At 41.3% G+C, this 15,532-nt stretch overlaps 3 protein-coding genes across 8 annotated transcripts in view; all 3 read left to right on the top strand.

Moving 5' to 3' along the window:
* Window positions 1-15,532, top strand: part of LOC134823411 (uncharacterized) — a 128,235-nt gene that overhangs the window by 88,721 nt on the left and 23,982 nt on the right. The gene's annotated exons all lie outside the window — the stretch shown is intronic.
* LOC134823424 (glutaminase liver isoform, mitochondrial-like) lies at window positions 7,378-9,204 on the top strand. The gene has a single exon (XM_063834884.1). It carries the CDS (start codon window positions 7,628-7,630, stop codon window positions 9,110-9,112), a length of 1,485 nt encoding a protein of 494 aa, XP_063690954.1. The 5' UTR covers window positions 7,378-7,627; the 3' UTR covers window positions 9,113-9,204.
* On the top strand, window positions 12,474-15,139 carry LOC134822827 (glutaminase liver isoform, mitochondrial-like). Its single transcript, XM_063834093.1, has one exon. It carries the CDS (start codon window positions 12,497-12,499, stop codon window positions 14,261-14,263), a length of 1,767 nt encoding a protein of 588 aa, XP_063690163.1. The 5' UTR covers window positions 12,474-12,496; the 3' UTR covers window positions 14,264-15,139.

The raw sequence follows: 15,532 nt of genomic DNA, 5'->3' as shown, positions 1-15,532 counted from the left end.
CATCAAAATAAATTGATGTAAAAGTAAAGTAACATCTTTTCGTAGTAGTATCACTGAACATCTGACAGTAGCGATGATGAGAGTTATGTATGAGAGTTATGTATGGATTAAGATGTATCGCTTTCTTCGTCTCTGCAATGAGAGAAGATCCAGTTTGATCTCATTAAATTCTGGTAGCCACTGATTCGACGAGAGGCTGCTCAACCCATGAACGTTTGGCTTGTTACCATAGTTACACTACTAGTTACCTTGTTGTCGCTTGTTACCAATTCAATTATGAGACACATCGATGAGTCCTGATTGGAATTTAGAAAATATAGGATGAATTTCAAAAGAATTGACTTTATATGTAGTGAATCACTTATCGGAGAAAACACGGGGAGCCAAATATCAACAGAGAAGCCTCAACTAATATATTATGTACATCCTGGCATCAATGACATACACAAAGAAATAATAGAAATTTAATCAACTTATACACAGCACAGCTGGACACCTGAATGTTTAAAGTATCTCCAGAGGTTCTTAGTTGTCGGGGATATATGATGATTGGTTTTTAATTGTCGGAGCTGATTGGATTTCCCAAGCTAGCATGTTAATTAGTTAACTAGGTCTAATTGACAGGTTCTTAGTTGTCCGGCAGACTGTCGCTGGATGCTTTCAATAACTTCTATATCCCTGATTTCAGCAGGGTTCCACACCGGTGTTAGCCATTTGCTGTATGTTTAAAACGACTTGTTGCTTAACTAGATCCTGAATAGTATCTTTGTTATCCAATCTGAGGAGGGGGATGTAGGCCCCCCCCCCAAATCTGAGGAGGGGGATGTAGCCCACCCCCCCCCCCCAATCTGAGGAGGGGGATGTAGGGGCCCCCCCCCAATCTGAGGAGGGGGATGTAGGCCCCCCCCCCCAATCTGAGGAAGGGGATGTAGCCCCCCCTCCCCACACTGAGGAAGGATGTAGCCCCCCCCCCCCCAATCTGAGGAGGGGGATGTAGCCCCCCCCAATCTGAGGAGGGGGATGTAGGCCCCCCCCCCAATCTGAGGGCGGGGGATGTAGGAGGCCCCCCCCCCCCAAATCTGAGGAGGGGTGTAGCCCACCCCCCCCCCCCCCCCCCAATCAGAGGAGGGGGTTGTAGGCCCCCCGCCCCCCACAAATCTGAGGAGGGGGAGTAGCCACCCCCCCACTCTGAGAAGGGGATGTGCCCCCCCCCCCCCCAATCTGAGGAGGGATGGAGCCCCCCCCCCTCAATCTGCGAGCCCCCCCCCCCCCCCCCAATCTGAGGAAGGGGATGTAGGCCCCCCCCCCCCCAATCTGAGGAGGGGGATGTAGGCCCCCCCCCCCAATCTGAGGAGGGGGATGTAGGCCCCCCCCCCAATCTGAGGAGGGGGATGTAGCCCCCCCCCAATCTGAGGAGGGGGATGTAGCCCCCCCCCCCCCCCCCCCCCCCGGATGAAGACTGGACACTGCTTCCTGTGAGGACAGTTATTAGTTCTATATTTTATGACTAACGAGTAATTATGTTGCAACGAATCTTATTATGTGACAACGAATCTTATAAATGTATTACGGTGGATTTAGCTATTTGTATGATTCTGTTGAGTGTGATTGCTTGTACTTAGTAATCTATATATAAAGATCGCATTTCCGAGCTGTTTCGTTGGCATTTTTACTAATAAATGAGGTTAAATGTGTTAAATGTGACGAATTTGGCGACTATTAAATCATTTTAAGATTAGTAGTGTAAATTTATCCGCACTGTTGCTCACTATATTGTCCCACTGATTTGGTCATCTTTCGTAAACTTTTCTTTAGTCTGGTTAAAATTTATATTCTTTTTTAAAACTTTTATTAATTTTGTCTTGTTAGATAAAGTATAAAACGTACAATACGTTACTCTTCAGTTGTCTTGTTAGATAAAGTATAAAACGTACAATACGTTACTCTTGAGTTGTCTTGTTAGATAAAGTATAAAACGTACAATACGTTACTCTTGAGTTGTCTTGTTAGATAAAGTATAAAACGTACAATACGTTACTCTTGAGTTGTGTTAATGAACGCTTTTCGTGGAAGATCGCCAAATTGTCCCATATCAATATGTAGTTAGGTGTAAATACCTGTAGTTACTTTAATATCAATATGTATGTATTCAAGAGTCGATTAATGAAACTTACAATTTTTCAATAAGTGTCTTTGAGTAAAAAAGATGAGACTCAATAAAAAGGAAACCAAAAAGCCTACAATGTTTTACAACAAATATTTAAGTTGTACCGTGGTTAACTGTGACATAAATTCATAGGATTTGCAGACAATTTGCAGACAATTTGCAGACAATTTGCAGACAATTTGCGAACAGTTTGCAGACAATTTGCAGACAATTTGCAGACAATTTGCAGACAGTTTGCAGAGAAGTGTAATTACTTCAGATCTCTATAGCAACATCAATTTCCAGTCTATCCTAACGGCTAGAACTGTAGTTAGGTGTAACTAACTGCAGTTAGGTGTAACTAACTGTAGTTAGGTGTAACCACAGTCATCTAACGACATGTCATCATTATTGTCTCTTCTTTTGATGATCCACATTATATTCCGTCATCAGTTGTCTGTTTGTTTTGGTTGTTTACTTGGCTAACAAAAATCAACTCTTTATGTATGACATTTTATATGATTATTTGATATATCATATTATATGATTATTGATAGCCCTTTTTAATCATTATCGTGTTACATCTTGATTTTACATTTTACATTTTACATTTTTACATTTTACATTTTACATTTTTACGGTAATCCGATTTTTGTTCTCTGCAATTTTGATTCAATTTTTCAATTGCTATATTATTTACAAATTTCAATATTTGCACATCTTGCAGATAATATTAATTGTCTATTTATGTAATATATCCAGGTATATGATATTGTTTAACCCGATTTAAAAACAAACGTCAACAGATTTTCCAGCGGCCAAAATTGTGTGCTTACTGCAGCATACTCAAATCAGTGTTAAATTACAATCATGTTAATTGTTATTTGCAAACTTGTTGAAATTTGTTTGTATGTGTTTGTTTGTACGTGCTTGTAAGTGCAATTGTAAGTAAGTGTTGGAAATAATGATAGAAATTATGATGCGTCCCGCCGCGACAAAGTTACAGCAGAGAATTCGTAGGGTTCCGTCATTTGACTATCAATGTTTATTGTTTAATCAAAATCGTCATTATCATTACAAATATTTAAAGCAGCCAGGAAGCCTAAATCGTTGGATTTTGATGCTTTCAAATTGATTGTCTAGACCGGGGGGGTACCCCCCCTCTAGACCGGGGGGTACCCCCCCTCTAGACCGGGGGGTACCCCCCCTCTAGACCGGGGGGGGGTACCCCCCCTCTAGACCGGGGGGGGGGGGGTACCCCCCCTCTAGACCGGGGGGGGGGGGGGGTACCCCCCCTCTAGACCGGGGGGGGGGGGGGTACCCCCCCCCTCTAGACCGGGGGGGTACCCCCCTCTAGACCGGGGGGGGGGGGTACCCCCCCTCTAGACCGGGGGGGGGGGTACCCCCCCTCTAGACCGGGGGGGGGGGTACCCCCCCTCTAGACCGGGGGGGGGGGTACCCCCCCTCTAGACCGGGGGGTTACCCCCCCTCTAGACCGGGGGGGGTACCCCCCTCTAGACCGGGGGGGTACCCCCCCTCTAGACCGGGGGGGGGTACCCCCCCTCTAGACCCTGACACAATTTGTTAAAATATCATATCACGTCCTGTGACTGCTCCCCAAGCTGGTTCACAGAATCTCTTCCTTGTAGATTAGAGGTAATTAAATATCCACGAAGAAGAAGAGGATGTTTCAGTTTGGCATGTTGGAATTCCCAAAGATCGTTACACATTATAGGAAGTGTCTCTCTCCCTGCACACTAGTTACTATACTATACACGATTAAAGATAAACGGCTAATCCAGCGGAAATTGGATAAAGGTGAGAAACAAGTTTTACAGGTTGGATCTCTAAGATTCAATTATGTGACAATCCTCTGTCCTCATCCGAGTGGCACTTCCATGTTTGTTCAATACGTGGTTTTCTTCTTCCTTCTTGGATCGTCGACGGTGAGGTTGAATACCCGGTTCCAGCCTCACATTGTACCTGTTGTTCTCAGAGTGCCATCCGTTATGTTTGCTCAGATATGCTCACACTAACCAGATGGTAACCATGGGTAACCAGGGGTAACCATGGGTAACCATGGGTAACCAAGGGTATTGGGTAACCAGGGGTAACCAAGGGTATTGGGTTACCAGGGATAACCAGGGGTAACCAAGGGTATTGGGTAACCAGGGATAACCAGGGGTAACCAAGGGTATTGGGTAACCAGGGATAACCAGGGGTAACCAAGGGTATTGGGTAACCAGGGATAACCAGGGGTAACCAAGGGTATTGGGTAACCAGGGATAACCAGGGGTAACCAAGGGTATTGGGTAACCAGGGATAACCAGGGGTAACCAAGGGTATTGGGTAACCAGGGATAACCAGGGGTAACCAAGGGTATTGGGTAACCAGGGATAACCAGGGGTTTCAGATCTTTGTTTTCCTCGCTAACCGCTTTTTGTCCTCGCTTGTAGTTGTTCTTTTCGCTAGAATCGCTTGTTTTCGATATATGTATTTACCTTTCTACTAGCCCTGCATCCGGCTATTTTTGGCCACTCATAATCGATCATAATGGTTAGAAAGGAAGTGTTCTAGCAGTGTTAGTGTAAGGAATGGTTAGAAAGGAAGTGTTAGCAGTGTTAGTGTAAGGAATGGTTAGAAAGGAAGTGTTAGCAGTGTTAGTGTAAGGAATGGTTAGAAAGGAAGTGTTAGCAGTGTTAGTGTAAGGAATGGTTAGAAAGGAAGTAGGTTTCTGACACGACTGTTATTATTCAGACAGGCTTACTTTGCAAGTGCCACTCTTAGCACTGTCCCGCCAAAAGCAACCGGCACCACCACATGTTTACTATTACCACATGTTTACTATAGCGCACTGACCGCAAGATTTACCAACAATTCGACCTGTTCTACAATGGCCATTAGTATTATGTATCAATAATTGTTGGTAGACGAATTCTGATTAATAATCTTCCTTGATTTTCCCATGATCGATGCTAAGGGCATGGTTTGTTGCTGGCTGGGTTTGTAAAATGACAAATTTTACTTTTTCTAGAAAGTTAGTTTCATTAGTCTAAGTATGACTTAATCTGGCATCATGCCATCATCATGCTAACATTTCCTTCAGTCGGCTTTCATGCTTATTGCTTAGTATCTGTTCTATTACTCTACTGCTAGATGGTTGCGCTTAGTATCTGTTCTATTAATCTACTGCTAGATGGTTGCGCTTAGTATCTGTTCTATTAATCTACTGCTAGATGGTTGCGCTTAGTATCTGTTCTATTAATCTACTGCTAGATGGTTGCGCTTAGTATCTGTTCCATTAATCTACTGCTAGATGGTTGCGCTTAGTATCTGTTCCATTAATCTACTGCTAGATGGTTGCGCTTAGTATCTGTTCTATTAATCTACTGCTAGATGGTTGCGCTTAGTATCTGTTCTATTAATCTACTGCTAGATGGTTGCGCTTAGTATCTGTTCTATTAATCTACTGCTAGATGGTTGCGCTTAGTATCTGTTCCATTAATCTACTGCTAGATGGTTGCGCTTAGTATCTGTTCTATTAATCTACTGCTAGATGGTTGCGCTTAGTATCTGTTCTATTAATCTACTGCTAGATGGTTGCGCTTAGTATCTGTTCTATTAATCTACTGCTAGATGGTTGCGCTTAGTATCTGTTCTATTACTCTACTGCTAGATGGTTGCGCTTAGTATCTGTTCTATTAATCTACTGCTAGATGGTTGCGCTTAGTATCTGTTCTATTAATCTACTGCTAGATGGTTGCGCTTAGTATCTGTTCTATTAATCTACTGCTAGATGGTTGCGCTTAGTATCTGTTCTATTAATCTACTGCTAGATGGTTGCGCTTAGTATCTGTTCTATTAATCTACTGCTAGATGGTTGCGCTTAGTATCTGTTCTATTTATCTACTGCTAGATGGTTGCGCTTAGTATCTGTTCCATTAATCTACTGCTAGATGGTTGCGCTTAGTATCTGTTCTATTAATCTACTGCTAGATGGTTGCGCTTAATATCTGTTCTATTAATCTACTGCTAGATGGTTGCGCTTAGTATCTGTTCTATTAATCTACTGCTAGATGGTTGCGCTTAGTATCTGTTCTATTACTCTACTGCTAGATGGTTGCGCTTAGTATCTGTTCTATTAATCTACTGCTAGATGGTTGCGCTTAGTATCTGTTCTATTACTCTACTGCTAGATGGTTGCGCTTAGTATCTGTTCTATTAATCTACTGCTAGATGGTTGCGCTTAGTATCTGTTCTATTACTCTACTGCTAGATGGTTGCGCTTAGTATCTGTTCTATTAATCTACTGCTAGATGGTTGCGCTTAGTATCTGTTCTATTAATCTACTGCTAGATGGTTGCGCTTAGTATCTGTTCTATTACTCTACTGCTAGATGGTTGCGCTTAGTATCTGTTCTATTAATCTACTGCTAGATGGTTGCGCTTAGTATCTGTTCTATTAATCTACTGCTATATGGTTACGCTTAGTATCTGTTCTATTAATCTACTGCTAGATGGTTACGCTTAGTATCTGTTCTATTAATCTACTGCTAGATGGTTACGCTTAGTATCTGTTCTATTAATCTACTGCTAGATGGTTGCGCTTAGTATCTGTTCTATTTATCTACTGCTAGATGGTTGCGCTTAGTATCTGTTCTATTAATCTACTGCTAGATGGTTGCGCTTAGTATCTGTTCTATTAATCTACTGCTAGATGGTTGCGCTTAGTATCTGTTCTATTAATCTACTGCTAGATGGTTGCGCTTAGTATCTGTTCTATTAATCTACTGCTAGATGGTTGCGCTTAGTATCTGTTCTATTAATCTACTGCTAGATGGTTGCGCTTAGTATCTGTTCTATTAATCTACTGCTAGATGGTTGCGCTTAGTATCTGTTCTATTAATCTACTGCTAGATGGTTGCGCTTAGTATCTGTTCCATTAATCTACTGCTAGATGGTTGCGCTTAGTATCTGTTCTATTAATCTACTGCTATATGGTTACGCTTAGTATCTGTTCTATTAATCTACTGCTAGATGGTTACGCTTAGTATCTGTTCTATTAATCTACTGCTAGATGGTTGCGCTTAGCAAACATTTCGATTTCTTAAATGCACTAATCGCTTTGCTCATCGCATTTCACTCGCTTACTAATGATATTGGGGTACATTTTTCTCTGGCAATAACAGAAATTTTACCTGGTTTTGCTTCAGCGTGTTGACTTCAGATGGTTGAGAATAGTCACAGCAATGTGCAATCTTTTACGGTAAAAGAGGAAAAAGATGCGTTGAACTTTGACTGTAAAAGTAAGGCTGATGTAGAACTAGCTTCTGGTGGATGTGTTAGTGAGCCCCAATCTGAACTAAACCGTAACCTTCTAGAACTGTTCCTTGATGAGGATGAGCAGGTTTCAGTTCACTCAGTCCTGGCCCAACTGAAGCGTAACGGCATCAGACCATTCTGTGACCCAAGGCTTGTTCAGATGGTGAACAAGCTCTCTATAGACCCTGCTGGTCTCACCATACCTAATGAGATAGGGGTCAAGAAGCTTGTTTCCAAAGAAGAATTTATTGAAGCTTGTTCCTCTTCTAACAACATTCTCAACCAATCCTTGGGCTCCAACCTCGTCATCCCTGATTTCCAAGAATTTAGTAAGGAGTTGAAAAACCTCTTTCACGAACTGTCAGACTTTAAAGGCGGTAAGAATGCAGACTACATTCCACAGCTCTCCAGAGCCGACCCTAACTTGTGGGCTATATCCGTCTGTACAATTGACGGTCAAAGATTTTCTGTCGGGGACACTAACATACCCTTTTGTATTCAATCTTGCTGCAAGGCCCTGAACTACGCTATCAACGTGTCTGAAATAGGGGCTGATGCTGTACATCTGCATCTTGGCAAGGAGCCTAGTGGGATAGGCTTCAACCAGATAGCACTGGATAAGCACGGTCTACCGCACAACCCAATGATAAACCCAGGTGCCATTAGTTGCTGTAGTGTCATACGTCCTCAGGATACTCTGGCGGACAGGTTCGACCATATCACCCAACAGTACAAGACGATGGCTGGGAACGAGTTTGTCGGGTTCAGCAACGCTACCTTTCTTTCCGAGAAATCAGTCGCTGACCGGAACTTTGCTATTGCTTACTTTCTACACGAACACAATGTGTTCCCCAAAGGGACCAATCTGAAGGAAACACTGGACCTCTACTTCCAGCTGTGTTCTGTAGAGACCACCTGTGACTCAGGCTCAGTGATCTGCGCTACCCTAGCTAACGGAGGGGAATGTCCGACCAGTCGGGAGGTGTGCCTGTCTCCGGATGCAGTGAGGAACACCCTGTCTCTCATGTTCTCGTGTGGCATGTACGATTACTCTGGAGAGTGGAGTTTTGAGGTGGGCTTCCCTGCTAAGTCAGGAGTTGCTGGTTCTATCTTCATTGTTATCCCTGGGGTTATGGGGATTTGTGTGTGGAGTCCCCCGTTAGATGAGCTGGGTAACAGTTACCGAGGAGTTGAGTTTGCTAAAAGACTTGCCCAGAAGTTTGCCTTCCACCAGTTTGATAATATCCAAGGTAACCAGACAAAGATGGACCCGCGACGAAACCCAAAGTCGGAGAGCAAAGAGATACAAATCCTAAACCTGATCTCCGCTGCCAACAACCGTGACATGGTGCTTCTTCACAAGTACTTCGAAATAGGGATAGACTTCAACATCTGTGACTACGACAACAGGACCCCCCTTCACCTGGCAGTGGCTGCGGATCATCTCACTGTGGTTAGGTTCCTGGTTGAGAAAGCTAAGGTTAATGTTAACCCCATTGATCGGATGAGAACCACTCCGATGGATGAGGCCTTGCGGAGTGGTTCTCATGCTGAGTGTACCAACCAGGAAGTTATCAAGTATCTCCGCAAAAAGGGAGCTAAAACATGTGAGCAGCTCCTAATGGCGGCTAGTGTCCAGTATTAGTCAGAACTAGAGGAGTTTTGTTAAATTGTTCTGTGATCTGACTTAGTACCTGATCCCCCCGGGTCTGATGAACTGCCAGTCTGAACAAAATAACTTGTAATTATGGGGATATCACTGAAAATGGCTATTTTTACAATTTTGAAATCTTTTAAAACTTTGCATGCTTCTCAAACTACAGGGTGGGCCAAAAGTCAGTGTGCAAACATTGGGTCTTATACCTCCGCCGTGTTTTATATTTGAGAGCTGTTGCTTTGCAGATGGCATACTGTACTTACTGGTTCGAGGATTCCGTCGTCAAAATTTGAAAATTCGAATATTTTAGACCACGCCCATTCAATATTAAAACACCTATATTGTTTTCTCTGAACATACTGAACGCCTAATTTTTTCAGAGACGGTAGATTATCAAATGTTGCATATGATCTGAAAACATGAGGCAAAACGGATTAGGAATGACGAAGTTATCAAGCATTTTGTGTATCTCGTTAACAAAATTGACTGGGTGATTATGTGACACCGTGACACGACACCTTAATTGGGCACCCTTAACAATTCTCATAATGTTTAACGGGGTAGTTAACGGGGTCACCTTATCACGTGATTAGGTAAACCAATCACCTGATCACACGTAATGAATAAACTCGTTATGCTTCATTTTTTTTTATTTGAAAATTCAATTAATTATTATATATATAAATCAAGCGTTACATTTCAGCCATGCAAAATTACAATGACATATTTTGATATACTAATTGATAAATGGAACTGCAATATAAGTTGCTTAATGTTTGACCGGATGACAACTAACTAAAAGAGAAAAATAAACTTGATTACATAATAATTAATTCGGCTGAACCAACACATAGCAAGAGCCACATTAACGTTGGGGCCGTCGTTAATATCTCGGTCATCTGAGAAGCTACAGTTCTAATTCTTTCAGGACAAACGTAATTCGAATGGCCAAACACAATTCAATAATATTTAGCTTGATCCGACTATCCAAACTATCAAATAAATGTGAAAATGAACCTCCATTTGAAAAAAATGAACGCGAATATTTTTCGAGTTGACAAATTCCTCAAACCAGTGGTGGTACTAAGTCATACCAGAAGGAAGTATTTCAATTGGGCACTCAGTGACTAAGCTATTAAGGCCAACGTTTGCACACTGACTTTTGGCCCACCCTGTATTATCAATGCTACAGTTGACTCAGAGTTGCAACTCTAAGACTAATTTCTAGTCTGATCAGAGAGATGATAATGAGAACTTTTCTTTGAAAAGTAAATTTATGAATTCGTGACAGAATTTTTTTGGACGCATTTCAATCAATGAAATGAAATTTGTAAGTGTCGTGTTGTTCGTGTTTCTCTTGTTCGTGTATTAATGTTGGTGGCATGTTTTTTATTCTAAACTATTATCACTTGTCTATCACTTATCAGGGTTAATCTGTAATCGACCCTGTTCATTAGGAAAATTCGCACGAGATGGACCACGTTTTTCCCAATTTAACTTTAGAAGATTGTCACAGGAAGAACTTTTTAGATAAGCATATCATATTTCACGTGTCTATAGTTCAACTTATTAAGTTTCGAATAATAACATTTTTGAAGCATTTATTCGAGGGCAAATTGAGGCTAACGAGTCATTTTACATTTTGTTTTCTAATGACAGCTTCCAAGCATGCAATAAAAGTTGTAACGTGTTTAATCTACCCATCAGAGCGAACTCTTTCAGAATCCGAAGAGAAGAGAGAACTTGTTCGCTAATTGAGGGGAAATGAGACTAACAAGTCATTTCTAATTTTTGAATTATGTTTGAACAATAACATCCTTAATTAACTATCCTTTGACCTGGTATACATTATATGGATACTTTATAGGTCGATGGTAGACTCCACCTACCCTTTCTGTCTTTTGATGGTAGATGGAGGATAAAATAAGGCTAACTATCAAGTTTTTGTTCATTACTTGTTCTACTGCTTCTTCGGAATAGCCCTTCAAATTGTTTGAAAGCCTCATTTCACCCTCTCAAAAGGTGGTTAGCCTCATTTTCACCCCAAATATTTAAAGCTTAGATCTCGATCAAGTATAATCACTATGGATTATACTTGCAACTTGGATATCATGGACTTAACTTGAGAAAGTTCTTTTTTGAAAGTGATGAGGCTAATTCGTTAGCCTCAATTGTCCCTCGCAGTTCAATCAATCCTCATCAGCTATGAGGTCGCCGAACATCTCATTTTAAAGCCGTATCGATTTTTTATACACATATCAAAAATCAAATGCGTAACTAAAACAAAAATGGAATTACAGAAGTTTTTAATTTTTTGTTTTAAAAAACGAACTTTAAGGGTTTTTCTAATGACTAGGGTCAATCGTCCTTCACCCTGGCATGTATTTCCAATTTTAATTGGTTGAATAACTAATAAGTTATCAGAAATTTGTTCCAATGAGCGATATTTACTATTTTTCGGTCCTTTTATTGACGGTCCTTCTTTGAGCAATCTTCCCTCTCCTGCTTTTTAAATTAGGACCGTTTGGCTGCGTAAACTTTGGGCCATTTATACTCATCTTTACCATTACCAACCCTAATTTTGGATAAAGATGAAAGTTTCCATAGTAACCAGGTCTTACGTGTGTGTGATTCTTTTATGTCATGTATAACTTGGTAGTAAGACAAAGAATGGAAATGTAATCATCGTTCTAGAAAGAACTCAATATAACGACAATGAAATTGTATATTATATATATATTTACAACATTGAATGAGTTGATTTTCTACCTAAGTCTATAGCAATCATTTATGGCGTAATTTTCTCAAATACTGGTAGTGGTATTGGTAGTTAAGTTTAGAGACACTGGTGTTCTTGATCTATAAATAGATTTAAATTGCTTTTTAATGGAGCTTAAATATACATAAATAGCTGGGAATCCGTCTTGTGATTGGGTATCCTTTCTGTCCATTGTCTTTGTTAAACTAAGAAATACAGCAAATGCATTATTAGGAGTTTGTATCTATAATCTCTAACATGAAAGGTATCGAATGTCTGTCTTAACTACAGCTCGAGCTTAGGAACAATCGTATCTGGCAGAATCCTGATGGGTACTGGTCTGTCCACGTTGGTACCCCCCCCCCCCCCCCCACGTGCGAACCTTATGTTAGATATTTAGCTGGACTAGAAATAGTACTATTCCTTAATCTCCTCATAATATGATTAGATAATGCTGATGCAATTATAAAGCCAGGTTGGAGCCAGTCAGTTGCGATATGAACTACAAGATTCCGTTAAACCTCGAGAGTAAAACACGTCCTTGTAATATTTTATTTTCCAAATTTTTGAGATCGTTTAATTTGAAATACTGAACTTGTTATACTGCCCTAGTGATGACTGAAGTTAACGTGGAAGCGTACCACATGGTAGTGCCCCAGATCAGCATTAACGACAACTTCTCAACTAAAGAATCAATCCCCAACTTTATAGTTTCCACGTCACCGGTACTGGAAAACCAGGTCCTTGATGGTGTGGCAACCCTTTCTCTGAAGAATGATGACACCAAGGACATCAGTCCTACACTTCTGAACTTGTTCACAGACGACAATGGTGATCATGTCATGGTACACAAGGTGCTGGCACAACTGAAGAGGAATGGTATCCGCCCATTTACAGATATCAGACTAGAGGAAATGATGAACAGATTGTCAGTAGATCCCGAGGGACTGACTATACAGAGTGAGATTGGTGTGAAGAAAACCGTGTCAGTTGAGGAGTTTAAAGAGGTTAGTCACAGCTGCGCTCTTCTTCTCAACAAAGCTCTCAGCTCAAACATGATTATTCCGGATTTTCAAGGATTTTGCAGTGAGATTAAGAATATTTGGGAGGATTTGAAGAAGTGTCGAGGTGGGAAGAATGCTGATTACATCCCTCAGCTGTCCAGAGTAAACCCCAACTATTTGGGGATATCAGTTTGCACTATTGATGGTCAGAGGTGCTCTTTTGGTGACACAGATATACCCTTCTGTATTCAGTCGTGCAGCAAAGCACTGAACTACGCTATTAATGTAGCAGAACACGGTCCTGACTTTGTACACCAGTACCTGGGTAAAGAGCCCAGCGGAGTTGGATTTAATCAGATAGGACTAGACAAGAACGGTCTGCCTCATAACCCCATGATCAACCCAGGGGCTATCAGCAGCTGCAGTATTTTGAAGAAAGACGAGTGTCTTGCAGATAGGTTTGATTTCGCTACCAGTGAGTACAAGAAAATGGCTGGCGAAGAGTTCATTGGTTTTAGTAATGCCACATTTTTGTCAGAGAAGTCCGAGGCAGACAGAAACTTTGCTATCGGGTACTATCTGAAGGAGCACGGAGTATTCCCGGAGAACGTGAATCTGTCAGAAACTCTAGACCTGTATTTCCAGCTGTGTTCTGTGGAGTCTACAGCAGACTCGGCTGCTGTGATCAGCGGCACTCTTGCTAACGGCGGAGTCTGCCCCACTACTAAGGAAGTGTGTGTCACTGCGGACGCTGTGAGGAACACTCTGTCCCTTATGTACTCCTGTGGCATGTACGACTACTCCGGAGAGTGGGCCTTTGAAGTGGGTCTTCCCGCAAAGTCAGGGGTTGCTGGTTCTATCTTTATTGTAGTACCCGGAGTGATGGGCATATGTGTGTGGAGTCCGCCACTAGATGAGCTTGGTAACAGCTACCGGGGTATTCTGTTCGCAAAGAAACTGATTGAGAAGTTCGCGTTTCACCAGTTCGACACAGTCCAAGGAGATGTTAAGAAAATAGATCCTCGACTACAGATTCGCCAGGAGACGAGAGAGATGCAGATCAACAACATGCTGAGTGCATCAAGTAACAATGACCTGGTCCTCCTGACCCGGTATATTGAGAGTGGGGTAGACTTCAACATGCCCGACTACGACAACAGAACAGCACTCCACTTAGCAGTGTGTAACGGCCATCTCAACGTCGTCAGGTTCCTCGTTGAGAAGGGTAAGGTTGATGTCAACTTCCTTGATAGATGGCAGAGCACTGCTCTCGACGAAGCTTGTAAGTACGAGTTTGAAGATATCAGAAGTTATTTAGAGAAGAAGGGAGGTCTGGAAGGAGATGTTATTTTGCAGCGAGCTACGATGCAGTACTGATGGAGCTGGGACTTAGTAACCCCTTAGTAACCCCTTAGTAACCCCTTAGTAACCCCTTAGTAACCCCTTAGTAACTCCTTAGTAACCCCTTAGTAACTCCTTAGTAACCCCTTCTTACTTTCTTAGTAACCCGTTCTTAGTAACCCGTTCTTAGTAACCCCTTAGTAACCCCTTAGTAACCCCTTCTTACTTTCTTAGTAACCCCTTAGTAACCCCTTCTTACTTTCTTAGTAACCCCTTAGTAACACCTTCTTAGTAAACCCTAAGTAACCCCTTCTTAGTAACCCCTTAGTAACCCCTTAGTAACCCCTTCTTCGGGGGAAATAGTGAGTTAAAGATAGTTTTTAGGTGTGCTATCAACAAAACGCACTCAAACATTAGGATTTAATTTTATGAAATGGTTCCAGAGACTGAGAGACAGATTCCAGCTTTAGGTAGATGTTAAATTAGCACATTAAAGTACTACACTATAACTATACAGTCAGACCCTGATTAAGAATGGTTTTTATCCAGTTTTGTCTTGATTTACTGTGATCTATTTGACTGTATGATATTTTTAGAGGCAAACTCATGTTCATGGTTCGAGTAGAAATGTGATCATCACAGAGCTTTCCCATTGAGCTTCTGAAACTGGAAGAACCTCTGTCTATATACACATAATAACTGTAATGCGATGGTAAAATATTTTCGTGTCTAATTAGTAATTAGCCAATGGGATGCCTATGTTGAGTTCCATGTCTGTATTTTAGTTTGCTTCTAGGAACTTGTGGCCTTCAGCTGTCATCGCCCTGGTTTTTATTTTCAATGGAAAATCATGATTTCGTTGTATCATAATTCAGATCGATAGTGTTTATCAGTAATCTCAGTGTTTTTACTTTAGTGAAACAAATAAGCTTTTCTTAGTAGCATTCTCGTAGTAACAAAGTTTTAAAATATTATTGGCATGTTTTTGTGTTAGTTTTTGGTTGGGAGGTGAACCATATCAGCTTTCAGTATTGACTAATCAAAAACCAGAACTAGTGTCCACCTGTACAGTTTCGGGTTTGTGATCAGTATCTTCAAGACAATAGCGAAGTATTTTTTCTGGCTACTGTATCAGTATAATTTAGTATTTGGTTGCTTTAAATACTGTTATTTAGGAAACTAAAAGTACATACAATATACATGCTACTCGGTTCGATGCTAACTAAAAGTATGTAGTTGTTAGTTAGAAAATTAAAAGTATTTAGTATTTAATTAAAGTTGGTCTCAAGCCCCGGTATTTTAACA

Source organism: Bolinopsis microptera, chromosome 11, assembly GCF_026151205.1.
Source record: "Bolinopsis microptera isolate Bmic1 chromosome 11, MBARI_Bmic_1.0, whole genome shotgun sequence".
In the NCBI taxonomy this organism is placed as follows: Eukaryota; Metazoa; Ctenophora; class Tentaculata; order Lobata; family Bolinopsidae; genus Bolinopsis; species Bolinopsis microptera.
The sequence above is the reverse complement of the archived record's forward strand: the minus strand, read 5'-3'. Positions and strand labels throughout refer to the sequence as shown.